The 27,627-nt window shown below is 39.4% G+C and overlaps 1 protein-coding gene across 9 annotated transcripts in view; it reads right to left on the bottom strand.

Moving 5' to 3' along the window:
* Nucleotides 1–762: 762 nt before the first annotated feature.
* The window catches only part of MAP7 (microtubule associated protein 7), a 172,552-nt gene continuing 145,687 nt past the window's right edge, over nt 763–27,627 (bottom strand). For 5 of the 9 annotated variants that reach the window (XM_055324631.1, XM_055324635.1, XM_055324632.1 and 2 more), the window contains 10 exons: nt 23,615–23,742; nt 17,292–17,407; nt 16,666–16,949; nt 14,305–14,521; nt 12,780–13,170; nt 12,325–12,375; nt 12,164–12,221; nt 10,261–10,363; nt 3,989–4,212; nt 763–2,268 (listed from right to left, as the gene is read on the bottom strand). In XM_055324631.1, the coding sequence (XP_055180606.1) occupies nt 2,258–2,268; nt 3,989–4,212; nt 10,261–10,363; nt 12,164–12,221; nt 12,325–12,375; nt 12,780–13,170; nt 14,305–14,521; nt 16,666–16,949; nt 17,292–17,407; nt 23,615–23,742 (1,583 nt within the window). In that variant the 3' untranslated portion in view covers nt 763–2,257. Of the gene's footprint in view, nt 2,269–3,988; nt 4,213–10,260; nt 10,364–12,163; nt 12,222–12,324; nt 12,378–12,779; nt 13,171–14,304; nt 14,522–16,665; nt 16,950–17,291; nt 17,408–23,614; nt 23,743–27,627 lie in introns of those variants that run through there. The other 4 variants (XM_055324637.1, XM_055324638.1, XM_055324634.1 and 1 more) reach the window with 2 other exon arrangements.

Genomic DNA, 27,627 nt, shown 5'->3' on the forward strand with positions numbered 1-27,627 from the left:
GGATGGAGCCCCATGTCCTGCTCCTTGCTCAGCGGAGAGTCTGCTTCATCCTCCCCCTCCTCCTCCCTCTGCTCATGTTCTCTCTTGCTCTCTCTCAAATAAAATAAAATATTTAATAAAAGTTAATTTTATATCATTTTAAATTAAAACTTGATAATGTAGAAGGCTTTCGGCTTGTTAATCATTGCTCAAATTTAAAAATATAAAGGAAACCAGGAAAACCTAGCCAAAATTGAACTATTATTCCACATTTTATTATTATTATTATTTTTAAATATTTTATTTATTTATGCATGAGAGACATATATAGAGAGAGGCAGAGACACAGGTAGAGGGAGAAGCAGGCTCCATGCACCGGAAGCCCGACGTGGGATTCGATCCCGGGTCTCCAGGATCGCGCCCTGGGCCAAAGGCAGGCGCCAAACCGCTGCGCCACCCAGGGATCCTTATTATTATTTTTTAATTGTATTTATTTGTTTGACAGAAAGAGCACGAGCAAGGGAGAGGGCAGAGGAAGCAGCAGACTCTCCTGCTGAGCGGGGAGTGCCACATGGGTCTCCTGGGATCATGACCTAAGCCAAAGGCAGATTCCCAACCAACTGAACCACCCAGGGGTCCCTGTTCTATATTTTGAATAAACGTATTCTATATTCCTGTTCAGAGGAAGCTGGAGAAATGTCACTGAGATTGAATAAAGGTCAATTTGAAAACTCAAGGCTCAATCAGAGTAAAGTCGTAACATATGAAAAACCTAAAAGTAAAACTATGTCAAATGCATTTTATTTGGTGTTTCATGCTAGGTCGACTTAAACAAATAAAACAACTTTGTTGAACAGATTTTTTTAATATGGCTGTGTACATGGACAACTGAGAATAGGGAAAATCCCCAAATTAGTGTTTTCACAAATTACAGCTGTTACTATAGCTTGGATTTTAATAAATGAGTTTCTCATTCAGTATAGATTAACCAATCCCTCTTTTAATAAAGCCAACATATTATACTGCTAGACGTTTACCTTTTCAAACACTCTGCAAAAAAAATAAATGTGTTCCTTCAGAATCCCTTCTCCTTCAATATTTAGTTATTAGTAGTTTCTAAAATGGTAAAATAAAATCGAATTATATTGAGCAAATGAAAGTGCAGGTTTGCATAGCTAAGATCAGCAGCAAAAGTGAAGAGTGAAGAGCCAAAGCTGATGGGTGCCACGCAGAGATGAGGACATTTATGAAGGTATCCTGCACAGTGCTCCGTATGCCAAACACAATCAACATTCCATCATGTTTTCATTGCTCTTAAACGAGCAAAACCAAATTCTTTTTTTATTTAAAGAAATATTAAATCTTTAAACACCCCCTCCCCAATAATTTGTGATCAGGTAAGGCAAAGGTAAGTCCCATCATCCCTGGGGACAGCAGCAATATACAGACATCAGATATAGCCCTGAATCATCACAAACATTCTCTCATGGTAACATAAGGAATGCCATCTAATAAATCAAAGTTTGCAATGTTGTTACGTTGTTCTAATTTATTTGATTAGCTTATCTGGAAAAACTTTATAAATACATTATTTAAGAGGACAGTATATTTTCTTGCTCTGAAAAAATAATGTTTTTTTTTCATATTTTAAAACTGTTTAGTATACTTTTGCAAAAAGAGATGCAAGAATGTGACAGCTGGGTTTGCAGAATGTCCATGTACAAATTGCATTTACAAGAACCTGGTAATCTGCCTATAGTTTGCTTCTACAAATAGAACTCTCTGCAGTAATATTTAAACAAACAGGCTTAATTTAAACTCCTCTCCTATTCACTCTACTGGTAGAACAAAGAGGTACTTATTTTTCAAGTATTATATTGTAAAAGGTAAATTTTTTGTGCCAATTTTATGTTAGCTTTTAAAGACCAAAATATTTATGTGAAAAATCATGCCTAGTCAGCCCATTTTTTTTTAATAGCCAAATGCTCTCATCTTTTAGAGAATGCAGAAAAATATTGATTTGCTAAGAAGGAGCACACTGGCAAAAGCCATTTTAAAGTACTGAAGAATAAGGAACTTTTTTTCTATTGGCGAAAATTATTAGAAAAGCTATCCAGTCTGTTGTCTTTAGCTGGTTTTAATAAAGTCTTTTCAAAATGATGGTCAAGAAATCTTTAGAAAACTGGAGGAAGGGGATGCTCCTTTATAGCATGGAAGAAATTCCATTAATTGTAGAAATTCTTGTTAAATTTCTGCTTTGGTTCTTCAGAAGAAATGCTCATATAACTTCTATATTAGGAGACAGAAGAAAGAACAGATTAATATTTATCTAAGATCTTATTTCAAGAATACTGTGGTAATATCTTACATTTCTAAATCTTTACCATGCTTTTTCTATACAATGTCTTATATAAGAATAGGTGATTTTATCAGAATCTTATATTTTAATGAATTCTACCACTAGCAGGAAAACACATCCTTTACTTCAACTTAGGCTGTATCATTTACTTTTCTCAACGACACACACCAATTGTACTTTCCTCTGATGTTAGCGACTTACGTTCATTGGTCTTACATCCTCAGCACCTGATGTGTCAGACTCCAAAGATATGGCCAAATAAATGTGTAGTCATGACCCCAAAGGTACCCCTACACCACTTAAGATCATAGACACTTGACTATGTCCCTACAGAAGTTACAGGAGGGAAGGGGCAGGGAGAATGCAATGGCAGATAAATCAGACGGTGAGTTAAGGCCTGGCATGCGAAGCAGAAAGTCATCTGGATGCTCCTTGCCTCTCTGTGAGTCTGAGGCATGACAAGATAGAAAGCTGCACCAGGAGCACTTCCAGGAACATGCAAGTCATCACAGTATTACCAGAGTCTTAAGAAAGAGAACGTCAGACCTGGGACGGGCCTATAGCTTCCTTTTACAATCTAGAAAAGTGAATCGTAAAGTCAAGTTATACTCCCAAGGTCAGTATATTAGAGAAGGAAAAAAGGCTAGCTTTATTTGGCTAGGTGCTTCAACATTGGCTTTTCTAGCTGGTTAAAGTGGAAAATATGAGTTAAACAAAGTTCACAGATGGAAATCTGAAAGACAAAACAACTTGACCACAAATAATTCTGCACTGGCTCCATTTAAACATGCTGAATTTGGCCAGCTCTGTTCAAAATAGTATAAAGAGATACTGGTTGATACATGAAAATGACCTACCTTGACAGAATTCAAAGAGGTTGGAATAGAGACAGAGCTGAGATTATTCCAGCTATTTTTTGAGACTGATGAGCTGCTGTGACCCTTGAGTTGATAACTTTTGATGTTGCTCCTTATTTCTTTGGATCACATAAAGCTATTGTTCTTTTTGCACAAAGACTTCAAGTCAAGTGTGAGTCCCAGAGACGATATGAGAGAATCGCTGGTTGTTTCAACAACAGCTACAGTCACTCAACAAAGGACAGAAGACCACTGGGCTCACATGCTCCTAGTTCTGAATATGGGGCCCGCTAGCTAAATTCAAACTATCTTATTACGTTTAAAAAGGACAAGAGTACATCATCCAAGCTGCTAAACCTGAACAAGAGAAAAATGGGAGAACAGGATGGCAGTCTTCATATATCTGAAGAGCTGGGAAAGACAGAACAAAAGCCAGGAGGCGGAATGAGGCCCAATGGTCCCTACGTTATGGTGAGGCATGAAGTACTTGTCTTCCTATGAAGCATGTTCTGACAGTGAGTGTGTTGGCAGTGAGGACTGCTCTGTGAGGAAAGGGGATGGACACCCCAAGTGGGTGATACAGACTAGATTTGCACACCTACTTGTGGGAACAGGAGAGGCCCTAGAATTTGCTCAATCCAACTCAAAATTCAATTTCTACAATCCTTATACAATCTATTTCATGTGGTCCCTAGAAGAACAAAGCTGCCATAGTCAACCACAGAAGTTTCATCCTCTCATGCAGTGTCACATATTGGTGATGGTTACTGAAGGGAGCTTGAGGCAAGCTTACCTGCTGTCTGTTGTGTTTGAACACCATCTACCTGAGGCAGGGGTCCAATTGTCCCTTCATCATCAAAGGCCAGAATTGGATTCAAAGGAATTTCTGGGCTTTCACTGTTGGTGACATCTAATCTAGATGGTTTGGATCCAATGGGTAAGTTTATAATTTCCTCAAAATTTTCATTCTGCACAGATACTCCATTTTCACTTGGTTGTTTTTCCAAGTTGGGAGTACTAGGGTTGGAAAAATCAAAATTGAAAGGAATTAGCATTAAAACTAGAAAATACATTTTTGAAACAATCAAAAACGATTTTACAACAAATAATTTTATTTTTTATTTTTTTTTACAACAAATAATTTTAGAATCAAATGTTAAGACTGATTGATTATATCATTCACAAACATGGTGAATTTTGGCATATTTGCAATTTTACATTCTTATTTTTAAAAAAATCTGTTCTTTTTGTTATAAACATTTATCAAATGAAACAATGTATCCATTAGAATAGATGATTTTCAACACATGTTTAACAACTTTTACTGCATTTTCACATGCCTTTGTTTGAGAAAACAGTAGCTCTTATCAGGTCCTTTATTTCAAAGATGAGGGGGCTGAAATTCAGGGGTGTGGGGGATAATTGGTAGAGTCCCAGAACTACTGAGACACAGTCCAAACTGAATGCATGATCTCCTGATCTCTGGTCCTGTGTTCTGCTCATTATGACATTTTGTATAGTACCTGGCTATCCAAATGCTAGCCCTTCCTGGGTACCTCTGGCTTCCTAAAACATGTGCATAATTTTATAGGTATATTTTTTAAGACCACCCTTATCTTTGCCCCTTAAATCTGCCTCTGACCCCACCTTCTCATTAATTCATGCTTAATATCTTGGATTTATTTTTGAGGTACATTTAATTGGCCATCAAATCCTTCATTTTCTACCCACAGTTTCTCTTAGGTTTCTTCCTCTCTTTAGAGGGTCCATAACCAAATTGAAAACCCATTATATGTTCATTATTATGCTTTATAATGCAGCAGAAAAAATGCCCATGCAAATAAATACTAGATTATTCACTTTATCTGAGTACAGTAGTAAACATATTTGCAAGCTTCATATTTTGTTCAGTGCTCAGCTCATGTATCAAAAAAGACCCTATTTGACAAAATTCTAGTTAAAATTTTTAAATGGAAAAGGCTAAATATATGAAGCAAAAATTGTGAAGGTTTTAACTTCTAATACATACTGATCATCAATTGAATGTTTAACTATAGAAAGGTCTACGGTAAGAGGCTAGAGATCAGAAAATCAAGTCTGTGGTATAATGCCAAATGCTTGAAGTTTAGCAAATAAACTCTTTTTCTGTCTCCTTCCCAGATGGTACCATAAAGCTAATATACATCCAATTTTTCCATTGCTTTTTATTTTGAGAAATCTGCTCTTTTTACCCTGTTGAGGAAATAAGTTTACCTATAGGCAAGAAATAATGATTCTGTGGAACACATTCTCAAGCATTTTTGATTTAGATATTTTGGTATATTTTTAATTAAACTTTTCTTCTAGAAAAAAAAATACCTGTCCTACATGCCTCACAAAGTATTGCAGAATACACTGAAAGTATATTTGTAAAAGTCTGTGAAGAATAACAGAAAAACAGTACACAGACACAGAGTATAATAGTGTTTTGCTGCTTCACCAAGGAGGCTTGGCATCACAGTAGTGATGCAGGGGGGCACAAGCGTGCACATGTGCCTGATATCCACTGTTCTAAGTGCTTGCATCAGCCACCATACCCATCCTCCTGTTTTTTTCCCAAAACCAATGGGCTTTCTGTAACCAGAGAAACAGTCTGGTTCCCATCCCGAAGTGATCTTCAGAAGTTCTGACAAAAGATAAAGAAGACGAATGCATCTTCAAGACCTGTTCCTTGGCCATCTCAACTTGCCTTCACCTTCCAGGCTTGCATGTGCTAACAAGTTTTAATACTATGCCAACCCAGACTTGAGTCAATAGTTGACTTCATTTTCCCCTCCCACTCCTACCTGATGTCTCCACCCATTACTTGTTAGCAATTAGAGGAATAATTGTGCTGTATGCTTTGGATGGCCAATTATTAAATGTTCAGAAGATACTGTCACCAGAAGAAACAATAAAACTGAAACTGAAGTCACTGGGGTCAGGGAATATGCATCTGATCTATGTGTCCTCTTAGGGTAAGAACACCAGCTTTTGAATTCTTTTTCTTTGACTATACTCTGGCAGCTGAAACTGGATGCAAGTGTCTTGAAGACTGTGCACTTCGCTTGCTAAAATATATGTAAGGGGGCACCTGGCTGGCTCAGTGAGAGGATTATGCGACTCTTGAACTCAGAGTCATGAGTTCAAGCCCCATGTTGTGTGCAGAGATTACTTAAAAAAAAAAAAAATCTACCTGGGGAAGGTAGCTGGGACCATGGTGGGAATCTGACAGTCCATATATGGCTTACTGTATCCAGGACCTTATTCTTTCTTGATGCTTATTATTATGTCATAAGAAGTACCTTTGTTGTTATTTTTTAATTTTTAATTTTTTTGCAAGTAACTTTAAAATTAAAAGTGATACATCTCTTTCTGTTTGAATGACAGGGGCCTGGGAATCTTATTTTTCCTTTAGGGCAAACTAAAGGAAAGACTTGAAGGAAAACCACTAGATAAAAAACCAGAATTACTGCAAATCCCTCAAGAGTGAAGGATCTTAGCCTGGGGCTATGAACAGGCATGAAATGTCTTCTGGGCATTAGCAGGGTAAGACAGCAGCCTGTGAGAAGTTTTTAGCTTCTAGAGCAGATTCTCTGCCGGGGGTAGAAGAATATATCAGAATGACCTGAGAAACTTAAAATAATGTCTTCCTTCCTCCATACTCCATACATACTTGTACTCACACATTCATCTGTATCCTCTGTTTCTTGTTTCAAAGCAAGTTTCTTCTCCACAAATAAACATTCTCCTCCATTCTACGGGCTCCTCCCTCTACAGATACTAGTTCTCAAGAACCCAAAATGGTTTCCAGAGTAAGAAGCATCCTGCCCAGGCTCATTTATTTCTCTGTACCTTTAAACGCTGACCAGATAATTTGGTAACTCCAATCCTCTTCAATCTACCTACTGTCAGTGGGGAGCCTGTTGGGCAAGCAGAATCGCTTTCAGGCTTTTAAAAGCATCGCACACTGAAGGCTGAGAACACTAGAAACCTCGGGCGCCACACAGGTCATTCAGTTCTGAAACTGGACCTAGGCCCTTGAAATCATTTTCCTTTGCCAGCTGGCACAATCTTTGAGTGTTGTCATTTAAGGCTGCTGGAGAGACATGGCACAAGGAAAATTTTGCTTCCTGGTTTGGCTGTGCTTGCTCGGCGAGCTCCTGCACACACCCTCGTGGTGCTCTGAGTATCTGGCTTGTGCCGGCATGAGGCTGCCTCAGCATCCAGCCCCTGCAGCAGGAGGGGCTCCCCCGGCACCTCTCTAGGGCCAGCTTGTGGTCAAGTGACTCTATTGAGACACCTCTTGCTGAACAGCTTTCCTAAGTATCCTAGAGGGTAGATACCTGGCAAATTCCACCATCGAGTTTCTTTCATAAAAACTTCACCATCTAGTGGGGTCATAGCCATACCATCTCCAATAAGGTCTGGAGGGAAACCCCGGGGAAGGGGACTCTTCCTTGGGTATGTCTCAGGGAGGTAGCTGATCCTTATATCTGCTAATCCCGTATTCTTAAATTTTTACTTCTTACTAGCAATCTGTTATTCTCATCCCAAATAACAATGAATTTTTCTTGATGTTAAACTTCCTTATTCAAATTAATTTGCCTGGTTTCTCTCTCCTGGCTGGACCCTGACTGATAGACTAGGCATAGGAGGAACACTCAGTTTGTAAGATGAAAGCCAGAAGAAAATAGAAACTAAATTCATAAAATTACAAATGGTATGAAAATTGTGAGAAAGGACTTATTCCCTAAAACCTAGTTTCTGACCAGGGGTCCTAACTTTGAGACTGCAAATAGGTAGCTGTAAGAAAAATAAACACTTCTTTTTGTTACTAAAAAGATGATGCTACGTGAAGATACAAACTGCTTCAAGATTTGGTGTGGATAAATACAAGGAAGATAAATTTGGAAATAACTGAGGGAAGCAGAGTTTCTTAGGCTACGTATCACAAATTCTGTGTATCATGCAATGGGAAACAAACTTACAGCACATTAAACATTCCCTATAGGTCAGGGACATTCAGAAATGGATTGTGTTTCTCAAAATGGGGTACAATTCTCTATGTGAACTCTCACAAATTCATTTCTCATTCTGATAAAAATAAAAAAATACTCTAATAAAATAGTCTGATCATCTACATGGCTATCATAAAGCTGAGTTTTACATGATTTTAGTGCTTCATTTTGCATTACTATTTCAGACTGTACTGTACCAGCTTATGTGGCAAGGGCTGATGACAAATGAATTAGGTTTGAACTGAGTATATAAATATTGTGTCAGTGCCAAGTGACCTCACGGTACGCTGTATGAAAAGAGATTTGAGGTTTTAAGGCAGTTTAAAGAGAGAAAAGCAACGGGTGAAATAAATGATTGGAAATAGAATTTCATCATCTCATTTTACATAGTAAAATTATGTTCCAGGTAATGATTAATTACTTGTTGATTTTACCACTGAGAAAAGTCAGCCAATGTAAACTAATGTTATTGATCAGATAAAATTATCAGTAGTTTAATAAACCTGGTCCATACTATAATAACGGGGTTCCCTCTGTGATACTTTTTACTCTTTCATAAAAGTGTCCTTTTTTTTTTGAAGTCAAGTAATTGAATATCATTAATTATAGCAGTTGGGGATGAATATTTTCTTTGAAAATCAAACCAAAGGCACAAAATATCACTTACTATATATCTTAGGTAATGATACATTTATTTAACATAGATGAAAGCTTATGAATAAGCTCTGTCTCAGGAAAATTCTTTTCTTTGGTATTATAGTGGGAAAAATAAAAGGTTTTACTGTCCCAGAAAGTTATCAATGGATGTCTTATGACTTATGGACATCTTAGGATGATTTACTTTTTCACTGCTGCCAATATTATAAAACGTCGTGCAGTGTGTATTTTTAAATTAAGAAAAAAACGAACCTGAGGACCTTTAATTAACTGATGGCAGCAAACATTGGCAGTAGACACAGGAAAACTCATAAAAGAAGTAAATTAAAAAAAGTCATAGCTGAAAATTTTTTAACAGTATTACAAATACTTCTAAAAGTTCTTAATAACTGGATTTTCAGGCACAGGTAAGTATAACCCTGAGTTTTTATTTTTGAGAGTGGTCTTACAATGCTGTCAATATAAACACCAAGGAAGAGAAAGGTAATTTTTTTTTTTTTTTTTTAGAGAAGGGTAATCTTTTTCAACCCACACTTGTTTTGTTAAAGGTTTTATTTATTTATTCATGAGAGACACAGACAGAGAGAGGGGCAGAGACACAGGAACAGAAAGAGGGAGAAGCAGGCTCCATGTAGGGAGCCTGATGCGGGACTTGATACCGCGACTCCAGGATCATGCCCAGGACCGAAGGCAGGCGCTAAACCGCTGAGCCACCCAGGGATCCCCGCAACTCACACTTCTTTCTTGGTTGTTGTTAGCAACTGTTTATTCAACAAGAAGCCCTTCTACCAATATAAGAAGTACTAGCATCTAAATTATTTTACTGTATGGATACTTGGGTGGCTCAGTGGTTGAAAGTCTGCCTTTGGCTCAGGGCGTGATTCCGGTGTCCCGGAATCGAGTCCTACATCAGGCTCCCATTAGGGAGCCTCCTTCTCCCTCTGCCTATGTCTCTGCTTCCCTCTCTGTGTCTTTCATGAATAAATAAATAAAATCTTAAAAAAAACTATTTTACTGTAGAACAAAACTGTGATACACTAGAATATTATGTACAGTGAAAATATGCCATTAAAGGGTGAGAATACGGTCTAGATCATGTTGAATATATACAAATAAATTCTTCCCTGTAATTTTCTTTAATAGGCACACATAAACCTAACCATCATACTTAAAGACTCAAGGAAAAAGAAAAGATATTTTCTCTTTCTCTGACTATAGAATTACTAGCTCTACCAAAAATTAATGAACCCAAATAAAAACAAATCTTCACATTAAAACGCCGAAATTCCATCAGGCCCAGGAAGTTCTGGTGGGATTAGTGCTTTGCTTTCATGTGTATCAGTAAAAAGGGCCCAGTTATTTGACTCACCTCTCCACAGTCACTGCTGATTGGTGTGAGGTAACCACGTGTGGGCTGGCCACTGGTTCTCCATTTCCTGGAGAGTTTGTCACACATGGGAGTGCAGATACCACTGGACACAGTTAAAGAAGATGGGACAAAGGGTTACGCTATTAACAAACCCGAACCCAAGAGCCAGAGTGCCTGGATTTATGTCCTGGCTCTGCTACCTACCAGCTGTGTGACCTTGGGCAGGACACAAGCTTTCTGTGCCTTAGTTTCCTCATGAATAAGAATGCCTACCCTCTACACTATGGTGAGAATTAAATGTATTAACATATGCAACATACTTATTAGAACAGTGCCTAGCACAATGTAACGGTAGAAATCGGTGTTGTTATTTTTACTTGCACTAAATTGACTTTGAACAAAAAGTTTATAATGTTGAAACCAAAGTGATTGATGAAGATAGCAGTAAGCTGACTTGATCAGGCTGATGGTGAATATTTTCTGAAGGATTCAGAGCAAATCACCATGAACTATCTTAACTGATAAAAAAATACTAAAATGCTCCATCTGATGACCCACTGGGGGCTATGCCTACATAAAGTCTCCATGTATTATAACATTCAGGGAGACAACCAGTAAAAATACAATGGGCTTAAGAGGCAATCATTAGGGTTATTCTCCAAAAAAATATAATTAGGGCATCTTTAAAAAAGCACAAAAAGGCCACTAGGAAGAAATCATGACATAGAGAAACTAGGACAGCCTCTGTTGAAATAAAACCACATCCCAAAATACCAATATATTACATTTGGCAACCTCTAGAGTTTACAGACAAATTTTTTTCACATAAATCATTTCATTTGATCTTTATTCCAGTCTTAAAAGAGAAAAAAACAGCAAAGGAAGGTGAAGGATCTCTGGTGCCTTGTCATATTGATATTGCAGATGAGGAAAGAGGAAGACCGCATGATGAGGTATCTACCAACCACCTGTCTGTACAATCATGAAGACCATGTGGGATCACAGAAGAAGAATCATAAGCTTGGACTCCAGCTGAATGAGCTGGGCCTGCCACTCCATCCAAGTGCTCCTGGGGGGAAGGGACCTGGCCTGGCCTGTTCAAACTGAATCCTGGCACCTGTAACAAGGCCTGGCACATGACAGGTCTCTGAAAATGCTTGCTGACTCCAAAATAAAGCACTTCTACCTCACAGGGCTGCAGTGGAAATTAAAGAAGAAAAGGTATGCAGGAGGTACCTGACACAAAGAGACCATTTAATAAATATTAATTGAATCTGGCTACTAATACACTAAGGCGAACAAGAAATAAAAAAATAAAATAAAATCACCAAGAAATTAATTATCTCTGTCCAGAGCCTATAGGCATCAACAAGTTTCTAGTGAAATTTCAACTAATTTCTAATTTCAACAAACTCTATTCTGAAGTCAGAAGGGAAAAAGGTATAAATTTTCTTGTGAGAACTGTCATAAATACAATTTGTCAGAATGTGTAAGTGTAGAGCCCTTAAGAGCAAATATGAATTCATGCTACTTTAGCAGACAGTAAATGATAAATGAAATTTAATTTTATAACACAAAGAAAATTCTTCTAGTCATGTGTACAGATATCTCTATATATACATACAGATATATACAAACATATACCTATATATGTGGATATTTGTAATGTAAGATGACTTAAAATATTAAGTACACTATTAGAGTACAAACAAATGTGAAAAAATATCTGCCAGAAATGGGAGAGTTTTACATAAGGGGAAAATCTATGGACTAGATGACACACACCTAAGCTTCTATAAGTCAATGAGTACTTTTTCTTCTCAATCAATGAATATCTTGATCTCCAGAGAGTGAATCCAAAAATTCTATATTTGAATATATTTGAATTCACTGAAGTAAATACCTGTTCCTCCAGTGAGAGCTCCCTTGGTTATATCTCCATTTCTCTGATCCACGGTTTTCTACAAAAAAAGAAAGAAAAAAAATTTTAAATCTTGAAGTTACAAGAGAAAGTAAAGGAAAAATAAATTACTAAGAACTGTTTTAAAATGTCCACCTCAGTACCTTATCTGTAGCTTCTGTTCGCCTGGTTCTTTTCATAATCTCCTCAAGTCGCTACAAGAAAGGGAGAATTGAGCAAAGGAGTCAGATACGGAAAGAAGGCTAGCCTGGCACATTCCACTAAGTAAATGGGTCACTCAAACACGTCTGTTACTTTGGGTAAGTGTAACAACCACTGCTTCATCTTAGCAGGCATTATTCACGTCAAGCTGAACTGACTTAAGCCTCACCAAGTGGAAGAAACGGTTTTTGGTGAGGGCCGTACTATGAAAACTGAGTTCTTTGGAGGAGATGACGCATCCTGAGAGCTAGTCTGGTGGATCTATCTGGAATGGGCAGCATGCATTCATTGGCCTTCTGAGAGCAGTGAGCTCCTCTCCTGGTCCCTGGTCCTGGGGCGTCAGGGCTGGGGAAGAATGGGAACAGCATCCCGGGCTTCTGTTTGAGGCTCGCGTCACCTTTTTTCTTTCCAGGCGCTCCTGCTCTTCTCTCTGGAAGTGCTTCTCCCGCTCCTGCCGAGCCTTCTCCGCTTCCTCACGAAGGCGGGCTTCTTCTTCCTTCTGGAAATAAGAAGTGGGCCTGTGCCTCCGGCCAGCAGGGCTGCGGCACCCCGCATCCGCCTGGACGCACGGGGCGCGCGCGGGCACTTCTTCCCCTCCGCGGCCCGGGGCCCCCACCTGCTTCTGGGCGCGCTCCTGGTCCTCCCGCTCGCGCCGCTCCCGCTCCTCCGCCTGCCGCCGCAGCTGCTCTTCCCTCTCCCTGGCCTGCTCGGCCTCGAGCCGGCGGGACTCCTCCTCGCGCCGCGCCCGCTCCTCCGCCACCTTCTGCGCCAGCTCCTCTCTCTTTTGTCTGGAAAAAAATACAAACGTGGCTGAGATATAAACGTGCTCCCTGAGGATTGGCTAGAGTTGTGGTTGGGGCCCCGGGCAGTGTGCTCTGAGGGCTGGCAGGAAAATCTCCACGGGACACCCTCAGCGTGGTTCAAGGGCCAAATGTGAAGCCATCCTCTGTTCTTCCTCCTGGTTTTCCAAGCCTTGCATTGCCTCGTGGTAAATGGAAGGAAAATGCAACCACTAATATTCTGAGGAGAGCTCGTTCTGTGAAAGGGTGTGCAACGAACTATCTGTAAAGGCTGAGACTTGTTTAATTCCATAATGGGGCATTTTAGTAATGAATCTGAACCCCCTTCCCCCCCAGGTAATCTTTGTAAATTAATAAAGGTCACAGTTTTGTCACAGGACAGGAGGAAGATGGACCATGTAAGCTCCCTGCTGGGATCAAGGGTAGCTGTGTCCAAGATCGGTTAGCAGTCCAGGGGGAGGGGGGTGGGAGTGGGGATGCAATCCTCCCTCAAAGTGCAGTTCTGCTTGTTTGAAGAACAATGTCCTTGACATTGGTTTTATTAGCCTCAGGAGGAGGCCAACGAAGCCAGCTGTCCCTATCATCCTGCTAGCAGGCAATCTGGGGTGCTTAACTATCTCACCCAGCAAGTTCCTCTGAAGAGTTCTATCTGGAAGAAAACAGGAGCTTTTATTATGCAGCTTTAAAATGATTATTAGAAAGATAATGAGGAAATATGGAGATTAGGAATATGTTCAGTAAAAAAAAATCAGACTGTACAATTACACCTCTACTGTGGTTATAATTATATAAATAGATGCATGTATACATATTTACGTATGTAAACAAACCCTCGCACTGGAGACTGGAAAGGATTACCTAGAACCCACTTTGCCAATTATTGAAAACTGGTAAGATTATGGATTTTTTTTTCTTTAAACATTTCTCTATCAAGGTTGTTGTACTGTCATTTTAGTAAGAAAATATGATGTTTAAAAAAAAACCACTTAGTGGTCAGAGGCCTGATTCTGAAGCAGCTAATCCCTTCACCTTCATCACTACTACCACTTTGTCTGTCAAACTGAACACGTGATCTAAGGGATCCCTAGGATGTCACTGCTCACTGAGCAGTCACTGCGTTACCTTTCCAGTTCTTCCTGCTCTCTCTTCTCCCTTTCCTCCTTCTCCCTCTGCTCGCGGGCCAGCCGCCTCTTCTCAGCTAGCAGCCTCGTGGCCTCTTCTGGGTCGGTGGTGCCTGCGGAGGTCTTGGGGGAAGCGCTGGCAGTCACAGTGGATGGCGAGGCTGGGACTGACGCTGGGGCTGGGACCGGCGCTGGAGTGGGGGCCGGGGCCGGAGCAGCTGTACAAACAGGTACAAGGAGAAAATCAACTGGAAACAAAACCCAAAGAACAAAAAAAAACTAGCATTCCCCAATTCCCCACACCCCAGGCCTAGAATTCATCATTATAAGAGAAAAGGGAATGTTTATTACTGTGTGTTCTCACGGTTTCACTGTATTCTATTTGTAACCAAGCAACAGAGAACAAAAAGGCATGTGTGTAAGTGAGACATCCAACAAAGCTGACACTGTCACCAAGTCTTATTTTCATACAAGTTAATCAGTTAACAACATATATCGAATGTGTACTCAGTATAGAGCCTCACGTTAGGTTCTGTGAGAAGTTCTACTCTTTGGTGACTATTTATTACTAGCAGACCAAAGCCTTTCATTGACCATCCTCTGCATCCCTGCCACAAGCCCAGATGCGGGCTGGGAAGATGATACCCTATGAAGATGGAGTCTTTTTTTGACTGCCTAGAGCTGTCTCCAGGTCTGAGGTGGGAGGACCCAAGGGCCTCTTTAGGAGCTGGCTCTTGTATTCATTCCTTACCCATTTGGGCCTCCACTGTCCATCCTGATGCCAAGTGTAAGATGGGAGCACAAGTCTTTGACCTTATCCACATTCAGGAAATGGCCTAGAGAGCCATTCTAGGAGTTCCACAGAGATGCTCCACTGTGAGGTGTGATCTCTGGTATTCTAGACCCTCCTTTCATGATTAACATTTTTCTTTAATCCTCATGATTGGGCATTTTTCTTTGCCTCCAGGACACTTTTTGGCCTCTCCCTTCTCTCCCTTTCCATGCAAATAAGGACTGGACTCTTCTACTTTCTAACAATGCTTTCACTTGTCTTGAGTTATCTATTCTTTGTTACCCCTACCCCCAATTTCAAATTAAGTCTTAAGGAGAAAACTTTTGAATGAAGACAGTTTTCAACAAAAAATACTGAATTCCTAGTTCCAAGGATTTCTAAACTTCTAAATAGCACCTGGTTTAGCCTGGCAGAGATGAGATCTACTGGGTCTTTTGAAACGAATTCTGACCTCTGTCAAGGGCCAGAGAGGCTAGCCAGCGGTCCTTAAACTCCAGTATGTATAGGATAAACTGGCCATTCTGTATTTTATCTGGCAATCCTGCAGAGGAACTGATTAATGAGCTTAGTGTCTTTCAGAGTTCCTGGATCCACCACATACTTGGATTCAGTAGGACTAATATAGGGCCAGCACTTTGTCCTTTGAAACATTATAGAAGTGGTAAATTAAAAATATTTCCATAAACTTTTTGAAGATCTTTCCTCTAAAAGGAGGAGACCAATCCCCTTCAGTTGAGTGTGAGGTGAATCTTGCATCTAATGAATAAAATACGACAGAAATTGTGACTTCTGTTTATAGGATTTCTGGGCCTAGGCATAAAAAGTGTGCATTCTTTGTGATATTCTCTTTCAAATCACAGTCTCTGAGGGAAAGCCAGCAAGCCAAGTCCAGCAGACAGACTGTGAGGACATCAAGCAACTCTATGGAGAGGTTCATGTGCCATGAAATGGAGCTCAGCCATGTGTGTGCACCATATTCCAACAACCCAGATAAACTGCTTCCAAACTCCTGCCCCAAGAATCTGCGATGTCATAATTTGTTATAGCTGCAAAATTTTAAGATCTGTTACACAGCAATAGATAACTAATACAAAGTAATTCTGATGCAAGTGCTCTGAACACCACATTTTGTGAAAAAAAGGACTCGGCCAATAAAAGGAATCATAAATCATACCTGAATGAATATGCTGTGGCTTTTTTTTAAACCTTTTTTTAATTTTAATTTTTTTAAAGATTTTATTTATTTATTCATGAGACAGAATGAGAGAGAGAGAGAGAGAGAGAGAGAGAGAGAGAGACAGGCAGAGGGAGAAGCAGGCTCCGTGCAGGGAGCCCGATGTGGGACTCGATCCCAGGTCTCCAGGATCACGCCCTGGACCTGAAGGCGGTGCCAAACCGCTGAGCCACCCGGGCTGCCCTGCTGTGGCTTTTGATTGGATGTTTCATTCTTTATTTGTAAGAAAATCTCACGTAGGAAAAGTTCCCAAAATTAACCTTGGAGTAAAATTTCCAAGTCCCCCAAAGAAGAGCAAGCAACCCACACCTCATCACAAGTCAGCTGAATCTTACCAGGAGCAGCCTCTGGCTCGGGAGGTGACCCCTCTTCAACTGTGGCTTCTTCCACCTTCACTAAAGGTGCCCTGCTCTTAAGTGATGGCTCATTGACAACTTTTGGGGGCTCCTTCTCAGAGTCTTTCCTCTCAGGTTCCACTCTGACTTCTCGCTTGACAGGGCGGATGTTGCCAGGGGATGGGGGCCGGACCTGGGCAGGGGCAACTTTGACTGATCCAGAAGGCAAGGAGGAGGTTGGTCTGGGTGTGCCAGGCAGATGGGGAAAGGATTTGGATGGAAGCCTAGGGGCAATAAACAGGGGAAAGAGAATAGGAGCCATCAGAGCAGGCTTGCCAGAACCTTCCTTCCCCCACTCCTCTACCACTTGACAGTCCTAGAGCACCAGCAACCAGTAAGGAGAAGAAATGAAGAGATACTGAGCTGGTGTATTTGTTTTTTATGTGGCAAACACAGAAATATTCACTTTAGAGACTCATTCCCATTTCCTTTTTTCTTTCCTACAAGGAAAAATGTTATTCCCTAAACAATACCAGACACCGTGGAGAGAATAGTTTGCTTTCAGAGAAGAGAAGCTACAAATTCTTCAGCATAGCAACCCAGACAACCTCTTAAATTTTGCTTACCAGAGTCGGGAGGGAGCTGGTGATCTTGCTTTGGGATGAGATGGAGATACAGCCCTCCGAATGGCAGATGTGGGATGGATCGGTAGGTTTTCTCTCTCCTTCTCTCTTTTATAGCCCTAAGTTCCAAGAAACACAATGATTAGATTTTGCTGAGTGGGACAATCCCATTAACAGTATATTCAAGAGTGGAGCTACAACCCATTGAGTGACTTTTTGGAAATTTTCCAACCTTTGTCACTGATATCCATTCCACTCCCACAAAAAGCCCTTATAATGTTCAGCTTAAACCTGAACATTATAACTGAATTAACACCATCTCACACTAATTAATAAAGTTCTGGATGTCTGATCTGGAGTTATATTTGCTAAAGAAATATATATTTATACTCTTAGAAAGCACCTGTACTCTGTATCTATAATCACCTGGGGCAAAAATCTCTCAGTCTTTAGTTCACACAAATATCAAAATAAAAGTCACTTCCATTTCCCCATTTCTCCCCCATTTTAATTCTTTAGCATTTTTTCTTTTTTTTCTATGTTGGAACATACCATACTCAGTCTTTTTTTTTTTTTAATCTTAACGTATCTGCTATATCAGACATTAATTCATTTTTTACCTTTATACTGATACTATATAAATAATTTCTTCCTCATCTAACGTCCTTTTGGTCTTAAAGGAAAAATCAGGTTCAAGGTGAAGAATTTTAGCTCTTTTTAATCTTAAGGATAAAACTGAAATGGGAGAGTGTGTCAAAACATCCTTCCTGGGATCCCTGGGTGGCGCAGTGGTTTAGTGCCTGCCTTTGGCCCAGGGCGCGATCCTGGAGACCCAGGATCGAATCCCACGTCAGGCTCCCTGCATGGAGCCTGCTTCTCCCTCTGCCTATGTCTCTGCCTCTCCCTCCCTCTCTCTCTCTCTCTCTCTCTGTGATGACTATCCTAAATAAAAAAAATAAAATAAAAAATAAAAAAAACATCCTTCCTTTTCTAACTGCATACTAGAAATTCAGCCAGACAGGTGATACCTTTGCTAAGTCAAAACGAGCAAAGGGAAACCCAGAAGTGTCTGGTAAGCTATAGTCAACCAAAACAAAAAGACAAAAACAAAAAACCAACCCCCAAACACAAAAATGCACAGAGCAAGAAAGACTCATTCTAAGTATCTGAAACTTGCCAACAATGTTCTGGGACAGGACTGGATACTGGCTGGAAGCCCCCGTGTGAGCACCTTTCAGCACTTTGCTCTGTGGGACCCTCCCAGGAGAGCAGACTGAGAGTGCAAGGGAAGGGACAGAACTTTGCTGTATCTAGCTGCAGGGCCCATACACTGGAGTGTACCTTTTTCTCTCTCCTTTCTGCCTAGTGCAAGCATCAATTCCCCTCTTCCTTCCTTTCCCCACTCCTGTTCCCTTTCAGTATCCCTCCTCATTGTTTCTCTCCACTTTTCTTAGTAACAGCCTAGTTGATAGACTGGGCTATAGGGGTGTGTATGTGTGTGTGTGTAATATGAATATCAAATAATATTCAATGTCTTCCACTGGGTGAAGGGCACTGAGAGGGGCACTTGACAGGATGAGCACTGGGTGTTATACTATATGTTGGCAAATTGAACTCCACTAAAAAATATACAAAAAAAAAAAATTCAATGTCTTCCCAGAATTTCTAAATGAAACAAAGACTGCGGCAGAAAAGAGCGTTACAAGATATGTGCCAGCTCCCTATCACTTGTGGCTGCATGACCAGCCTTTGCCCCCATTTCTGGTCCCAGAAGGCTGGAGGTAGGGCCTCAGAATACAGCTATTGTTCTTGGGTAGAGAAGTGGCAGCCAGCACATGGGACCCTTCTGGCAGGTATATTGGGTGGCATTTATGCCTCTGACAATTATGTCAGAGTGGAAGGCCCAGAACTCTTCCAGGGGAAGTTGGGGTTATGTATTCCAAGTAGTTGTTTATTCCTTTTTCTCAAAAACATTTTAATTTGCCTGAAGTCAAATTAAGGAGAGATCTGAATGAGAAAATAAATCAGGAAGAGTAATTTGTGACGTGGAGGATACGGGGATGAATTTCATCATCTGTGTCTTGATAAGACAGGCACTGTGGGAATGAACCTACAAAGAACTGTATAATCTTTCTTTTTGGATTAAAAAATAAAGTGCCATTGAACCAGTTCTTTCTTTCCTAAAACTGCCCTCCCTTTAATCATCTTATAGGGATAGAGAAATAGGCAAAGAGAAGTTTAGAAACATGTTCAGTACTTGAGACAACATTCTCTCAGGCAGGTAGATGGTTTTACCCTCTTAGTTCTTTTAGACCTCTTTTCAGTGGTTTGTAACCCAATCACATATTTGGGTACCACACATGTAAAGGCATTCCTCATCCTCATCCAGATCTAACAGCCAGCACTCTGTACAATAATCCTTCCTATTAACATTTTCCAAAAGACTACTGTGGAAGACACACAGCAAAATGCACATGTCAACGGACAACTTAGGACAAAGACTTTTATTTTACAATTAGAGTTAGGTTTAGGATACAAATAACTTTCAAGAGAGATAATAGAGACAGATACTTCAAGGTACTGCTGTCCAATAGAACTTTCTATGATGATAGAAATGTTCTACATCTGTGTATGCTAGCCACTAGCCACATTTGGTCATTTGAGTTTAGATCTGATTTAATTAATCTAGATTAATTAAAATTAAATTGAAAAAGGGATCCCTGGGTGGCACAGCGGTTTGGCGCCTGCCTTTGGCCCAGGGCGCGATCCTGGAGACCCGGGATCGAATCCCACGTCGGGCTCCCGGTGCATGGAGCCTGCTTCTCCCTCCGCCTGTGTCTCTGCCTCTCTCTCTCTCTCTCTCTGTGACTATCATAAATAAATAAAAATTAAAAAAAAATTAAATTGAAAAAAATATGAAAACAATTCTATTTATAATAGTATCAAAAAGAATTAAACCCTTAGGAATAAACTTAACCAAGAAGGCAGAAGACTTGTACACTAAAAACTAAAATACATTGCTAAAAGAAATGAAGGAAAATAAATGGGAAGATATTCTGTGTTCACAGATTAGAAGACTTATTGTTAAAATGTCAGTACTACCCAAAATGATCCACAGAGTCAAAGCAACCCCTATCAAAATCTAACGTCATTTTTTTGCAGAAATATAAAAATTCACCCTAAATTTAAATGGAACCTCAAGGAACCCTGAATAGATAAAATAATCTTGAAAACAAAGAAAAAAGAGACCTCCCACTTCCTGATTTCAAAAGATATCACAAAGCTTTAGTAATCAAAACTGTGTGGTACTGACACAAAGAGAGACATGTAGACCAATGGAGTACAGGGCCCAGAAATAAATCCTTGTGTACATGGTCAAAAGATCCTCAATAAGGGTGCCAAGATGACTCAATGGGGAAAAGATAGTCTCTTCAACAAATGTTGCTGGGAAGATTGGTTATTCACGTGCCAAAGAATGTACTTGGACCCTTACCTTACACCGTATACAAAAACTAACTCAAGATGGATTAAAGACCTAAATATAACACTGTTTAAAACTATAAAATTCCTGCAAGAAAATAGGGGAAGCTTCATGACATTGGATTTGATACTGATTTCTTGAATATGACACCTGAAGCACAGGCAACAAAAGCAAAAATAGACAAATGGGATTATATCAAACTTAAAAACTATTGTGCATCAAAGTACACAATCAACAGAGTAAGAAGGTAAACTACAGAATGAGAGAAATATCTACAAATCATATATCTGATAAGAGATTAATATGCAGAGTATGTAATATCCAGAATGTGTAAATATCCTACAACTCAATAAAAAAATTAAAGGTTAAATAAATGAAAGAATAAGATTAAAAAATGAGCAAAGGACTTGAATAGGTATTTCTTCAAAAAAGATATGTAAAAGGCCAACAAGCATATAAAAATGCTCAATGTCATGGATCATTAGAGAAATGCAAATGAAAACCACCATGAGATAGTACCTCATACCATTCAGATGGCTGCTAGAAAAACAAACAAAACCCCAGAAAATAACAAGTGCTGGTGAAGATATGGAAGAATTGGAACCCTTCTGCACTGCTGGTGGGAATGTAAATAAAATGGTGCAGTTGCTATGGAAAACAGTATGGCAGCTCCTTGAATTATTAGAAATAGAATTGCCACAAAATCCAACAATCTCACTTCTTGATGTATATATATATGTATCCCAAAGAATTGAAGGCAGGATCTTGAAAAGATATTTGCTACCCATGTATATAGCAGTGCTATTCATAGTAGTCAAGAGGCAGAAGCAACTCAAATGTCTATCAGCAGATGAATGGCTTAACAAAATGTGGTGTATGTGTACATGTGTGTGTTTGTATGTATGTGTATACATACATACAACAGGATATTGTTAGCCTTGAGAAGGAAAGAAATCCTGTCACATGCTAAAACATGGATGGACAGATCTGAAGGACATTATGCAAAGTGAAATAAGCCAGTTACAAAAAGACAAATGCCGTGTGACTCCATTTATATGAGGTATCTAAAGCAGTCAAATTCATAGAAACAAAGTAAAATGGTGGCTTGTCAGGGGTGGGAGAGGAGGAAATGGGGAGTTGTCCACTGGGCACAGTTCAGTTTTGCAAGATTTAATTAGTTCTGGGGACAGGCTGCACAACAACGTGAATATACGTACCTCTACTGAAATGACACTTAAAAACAATTAAGATGGTGAATTTGTTATATGTTTCCTTTACTATAATCATCTTTAAAAAGAAAATTAAATATAAAATTCTGTTTGTCATTCTCACTACCCACTTTTCTTTTCTTTTCTTTCCACTAGCCACTTTTCAAGTGCTCCATGACCACATGTTGCTGATTGTTCAACTGAATTCCTTAAGGGAGCTCTGGGGTATAAAAGACTTATGAGTCACTTTCTGGAAATAGGTATTTGCCTAAATGTTTGCATGTAAAGAGCTGAAAAGATAACCAATAAATCAAATATAGAAAGGGGAAGGCATTAAAAAAATTAAAATGGGTGAGAAAGTGGAGCTTTTGGATGGTATGATGAGAATCCCTCTCCTTTAATCTGTTGGCCAAGGGTCAACTTTCATTCTTCCCTCCTGGCACATCAGGTTGACCTTTTATCCATAAGATGTTTTTCCTTTGCTCAGTGCTTTTACCTCTTCAATAAGTACCCAACCTTTGGGGGCAAAATTCTTCTATTAGTTCTCATCCATATCTAGGCACTGTGAAGCACTGATGTGCTAATGATGAGCAACTACCCAGATACCAAAGGTAGTTTCACCTCCAAGTCTCACCTGCAAGAATTCCTTGTGGGCCTGGATGTCTGACTCAATCAGGAATTAAACACTGATTCCTGAAAGCCTGGGCCTTGGAAGAAAACTGCCTGTAGGCAAAGCCATCAAGCTCTCACAACCTTCAAATTATCCTCAAACATCTAAGCAAAATCCTTTGAAGCGTCCATCGGCTTCATAAATCTCAACTGCTCTGGGAAGTTAAGACTGAAAAAAAAATTGTTCAGCCTTTCATTAAATAGGTCATAGTGTTACCATGGGAGAGAGGCAATGAGATCTTCCAGTTGGCTGGGGAGTCCTTTAGGAGTAAGTACAATGCCTGACCATCACAGGGCAATGTCTACTTCTTTCAATGGCTACTAAATAACATACAGTTTGAGGAAGAAAGATTCTTGGAGACATACAAGTTACCTCATTGCATTTACGGCAGGAAATTAATTATAGGTGAAAATTAATGTTAGCTCAGCCACCTTGCCAGTAATTATAAGTACAAATTATATTCTTCATTTGCAAAATTTGAGTCTATAAAACAGCCCAGTTGCCTTTCAAGTATTAGTTACTTAGCAAATTGCTAGTGTTTTCAAAATACACTGTTACTATATTGTAAATGTGGGTCCTGATGGGGATTAGCTAAACAGATGAAAACTCTTTATTTTGCTTTTTGTTGAACCACATTTAGAGTTCAGCCAGCTTTTAGATATGGTTTAATAAAATGCAGAGGCAGCAGTCCAGGCCCACTTCCCCTTCAAGTACTTTCTTACTTTCAAAAATGTAAAAGTGTGCTGTCACGACACTTGCCGCATGCACACACTTGAATAAAGAATAGTTTTCATCCTCAGATTCACATTTTTAGGGGGAGCCAAACTCCCAAGTGGAGAGGAAGCATGAGGACACTACTGTCCAGGTGTGGGCACCTCCCACTCTGACACCCACACCGCACCTTGGGGTGGTGTTCACTCTGCACAGACACAGCAGACTTGCCTGGCTGCTCCCAACGGCTACTCACCGCTGTGCCATGAACAGTCCTCCTTCTCGCAGAGCCCTCCGGTGGTGTTATCAAGAATTTTGGTCGATCCATCAGATTTCTAGAGTGTGCAGCTTTGTAGGGCATGATGTTGATGGGGCTGCAAGATGCTGAACGAGGACAAATGGGGATAACTAGGGTGTAGGTGATTGTTTTATACACAAGAGTGCCAGAGGAGCAGTTGAAGGAAAGCCAAAAGCAGGTTCAGGAAAAGGAGCAAAGCAGAAATAGAGAAAAAAGTAGGGAGAAGAAGTTATTACCTAAAGGTGCCCAGAACCATCATATTCAGCTCTCCTCACAGTCCTATCAGTTTACAGTGTGTCCAAAAAGAAGCCATGTCCAAGTGAAAACCCTAGGCTATGTAAGTTATTGGGCTATTTAAATAGAGATTAAAGATACAGATAGAGTCTAATAATTAAGGAAAGCAATGGCCTTATATTGCTATGAACTGATGGTTCTGGGAAAACACATTAGTGACAGATCATTTTTATATAAGGACTGTTTATAATCAGATTTTTCCTAATTAGCTTTAAGATGGAGTAAAAGGTGGAGATACAGGAAGCAAGCAAGCAGGCAAACAAGATGTACTCCAACTATTTCAGGAGTAAAGTTCAACAGCCAGTGGAAAAAAGCAACAGAATTTTTATAATGTTAAACAATCAAGTTTTACTAGGTGTTACAACTTGTTACAAGGATAACTAATAATTTCCAGAAATAAATTCTGTAAATGTTTTGTCTATTTAAAGCCAAATCAGATGCATGGCTTCTGGGTTTTCCCAAAAGCGAAGGCATTTGATGGTCTATAACAAGCAGAAGAACATATGAGGATATAGGATGTAATCATTTAAAATGGTGATGAGAACACACATATGTTAGAACTGCCAAAAACAAAGTTGAATCATGGAATAGCTTTTACTGTTTTACTCAGGTTGGGATATTTTTGAAAAAAATCACCGTTTCTGACTATTCAGTTTCACAGGAACACTGTCATTAATCAAGTGATTTATCAAGTGATTTAAAGCAAAAAATGGGTTTAAGGAAGTTCCTATAACACTACATATGTATCAAAAGTATGGGTACTAAGGTTCCAAGGTTCACTTTCAGATCTCACCCAGAAATCTTGTTCTCCAGCAAAAAAATAAGACAATGAAGCATGACTCCTGAGGAGAATACGATGTGCTAGGATGATGTTATAAAATGACTTTACCTGCCTATAGCCATTGTAGCAAACTTACAAAAAGACCATTATTTCAGCTAAGCATAATAGTATTTATTAATAAATTAAAAACTCAAAAGTTGGCAGGACAAATTAGGAATTCTGGAATTATAGAGTTAAAAAATGTTATTCTGATTTGTTCTACAAACAGAAAGTTGATCAGATTGCTTATTTATTCACGTGCTCTCTTATTAAACAATTTGCAGTATCTTGAATCATCACTCAATGGTCAAGGCAGGGAATGGACTGGAAATTGCATTCTCTTTTCCAATCCTCTGAAAACAGAACTCTATTTCTTCAGGATAAACTAAAACACTTTGCATTCCCCTTCAGTCCTCCTTAAAAGAATATGTGTATCTTACTTGGGAGTTGACCTATGTCTTTGCCTTAGACTTTAATGGGGAAGGAAGATTCCTTTCATTGTGAGAAAGGAGAACCTAGTCTCATTTGGCTTCCTGTGATCACAGAGGAAACTATTTGAAAATAACTTTTTTCAAGTGCCACAACAAAGCATTTGCATTTCTCAGACAGTAAAGAGTTTATTAATGCAAAACTCTACCAAGCCAATCAAATGCATTTAAGTAAAGTAATATCCTGGCACAGGGCACTTCTGTGGGATTAATGTCCAGGAGAGGCACATATTGCCCAGGGCATAGCCAGAGGCTATTTACCTTGCGCTCCAGGATCAAGAAACCCTAAACCATAGTCCTGCTCTGAGGCCAGGGTCTGACAGGAAGAAGAAAACAACAGAAATAGGATTTCACTTCCCTCCAGTGGAAAATAATTTTGGGGGTATCTATGGAGCACTTCCTGAGATGATCATGGGTGTAAGCCAATCTCATCATGGCTCTGGTTCATTCTTTATTACAGCGCTGATGTAGTATTAAGCAAAGAAAGACAATATCCTTAAATCTATCTAGTGGAGTTTGTACAAAACTCCTCAGACTTAATTGTTCAAGGAACACTGTCAGCCTGTAACAAACCCTGTAAATTCTTTCTAAGGACATTACGTCTCATGGAATTGGTTGTTGTTCTGAACAGCAACTACTGAAAAACCTGAAACCTTTAAATTATGTATTTGGATTATCTTGCCCTTCTGAAGAAAGAATAAGAGCAATAATACACAGTTATTTTTATTTTTCCAGAGTGCTCTTGATATCCCGAAGTAGTTTTCTTAAACATGAAAATTCTTCTATGGAGTGTCCAGTAGAAAGTCTTTTATACTATCTCTATTTCCTACTACTCTTGGTAACAAGTGGGCATTAATTTAACTTCTTCAAGATCTTCTAAATGAACTGTATGAAAAGGTACAGGGAAAAGATAATGCAATACAAGTGGCTGGAGTGTAGCATAGAGAATACAAATCTTGTAATAATATTAATAACATTTATTGATGACTTACTATGTGGCGGGTACTACTCTAAACATTTTATGTGTATCAACTCATTTAATCTTAAGCTCTAATAATCACATGTATTTTAAATGTATTTTAAAAATGGGCATGGAGAGGTCAACGCAAAGCAGTGGCCACAAATGAGAGGTAAATTTCAAGTGCACTTATTACTTGTCCTGGGAGTCTGTAATCACCAAACACCCTAGGAGTAAGGATGGCTGTTTGGATCTGCTACTGCAACTCTGGCTCTGGATGTAGGTCATCCTTTTGCTAATGGCAACTGGATATAAGATGAACTTAAGAGACAACAGTCAAATGGAAAGACAAAAAAGACTGATTGCAGAGAGTAGATGGAAAAATAAAAGTGGTGAACACAGCGTTTTTGACAAGATGAATGTAAAGGATGTTTACATATATAATTTCAAGTGGAAAAAAATGAAAACAACAGTTTTGGTTTGTTAAATATAAGCCATGTCAATGCAATAATTAGGTAACAATAATCTAAGGAATGTATTGATAAGAATGGGAACTCAATAAAAGGTCTATGGATTGCTTTACACTAAAATAAATTACAAGAATATGTCCATTTGTTAAAAGGAGAATGGAAGAGTTGCAAAATAAAGAACAGCCAGTGAGCAGGTAGAAAGCACCCTGATTAAGTAGAACAACGAAGAGGGAAGATGGGAAGATGGGCAAGCAGAATGGGTGGGGCACAAGGACAGGATGCTGCAAAGGACTATAGGAGGAGCGAAAGAATTGACACAAGTTAGTGGCGACAATGACAACAGCAGACACTTTTTCAGCTGCGAGGCAGTCATTAATATGAAACAATGTACAGTGTGGAGATTCCAAAGCATGAGTGCCCTAGACTATTTGGATCCTACAATACAGGACTGAAAGCAGTTTTACAGTTTCTTCAATTAGCTAGACATGCAGAAGAACTTTCATGACTTTTCTAAAAGTAGGACATTCCCAGGCAGAAAATAAACTATCTTGAAATAAGCGGTACTTTCTCCTCTGGAAAAATCTCAGATGCGATGTGACAGCTGACAGGAGAGTTCCTTCACAGAAAACACAGAACACTGTGGGGTCCACCTAATTGAATGCATAACTCTACACAGATCAGCACCCCAGGCACCCAGGATGGAGGGCACGTTAAGACCCAATCCACCGATTAGAATTCTAAGTGGCTCTTCTATAAGTCACTTATTGTCACTGCCCTTGGTTTCCAAGGTGGAAATGGTAGGAATGTCTATACTTGCTTTTTCAACTGCCTCCTGGGGGTACTGTGAGAAATAGGGTTGTTAATAGCTCATTGGGCACCATAGATGAAAAAAAAATCATAAAACCACCAAGAATTATTTGCAAAGAGGGTGAATGAACATG

This window comes from Nyctereutes procyonoides, unplaced genomic scaffold, assembly GCF_905146905.1.
Source record: "Nyctereutes procyonoides isolate TBG_1078 unplaced genomic scaffold, NYPRO_anot_genome, whole genome shotgun sequence".
Taxonomy (NCBI): Eukaryota; Metazoa; Chordata; class Mammalia; order Carnivora; family Canidae; genus Nyctereutes; species Nyctereutes procyonoides.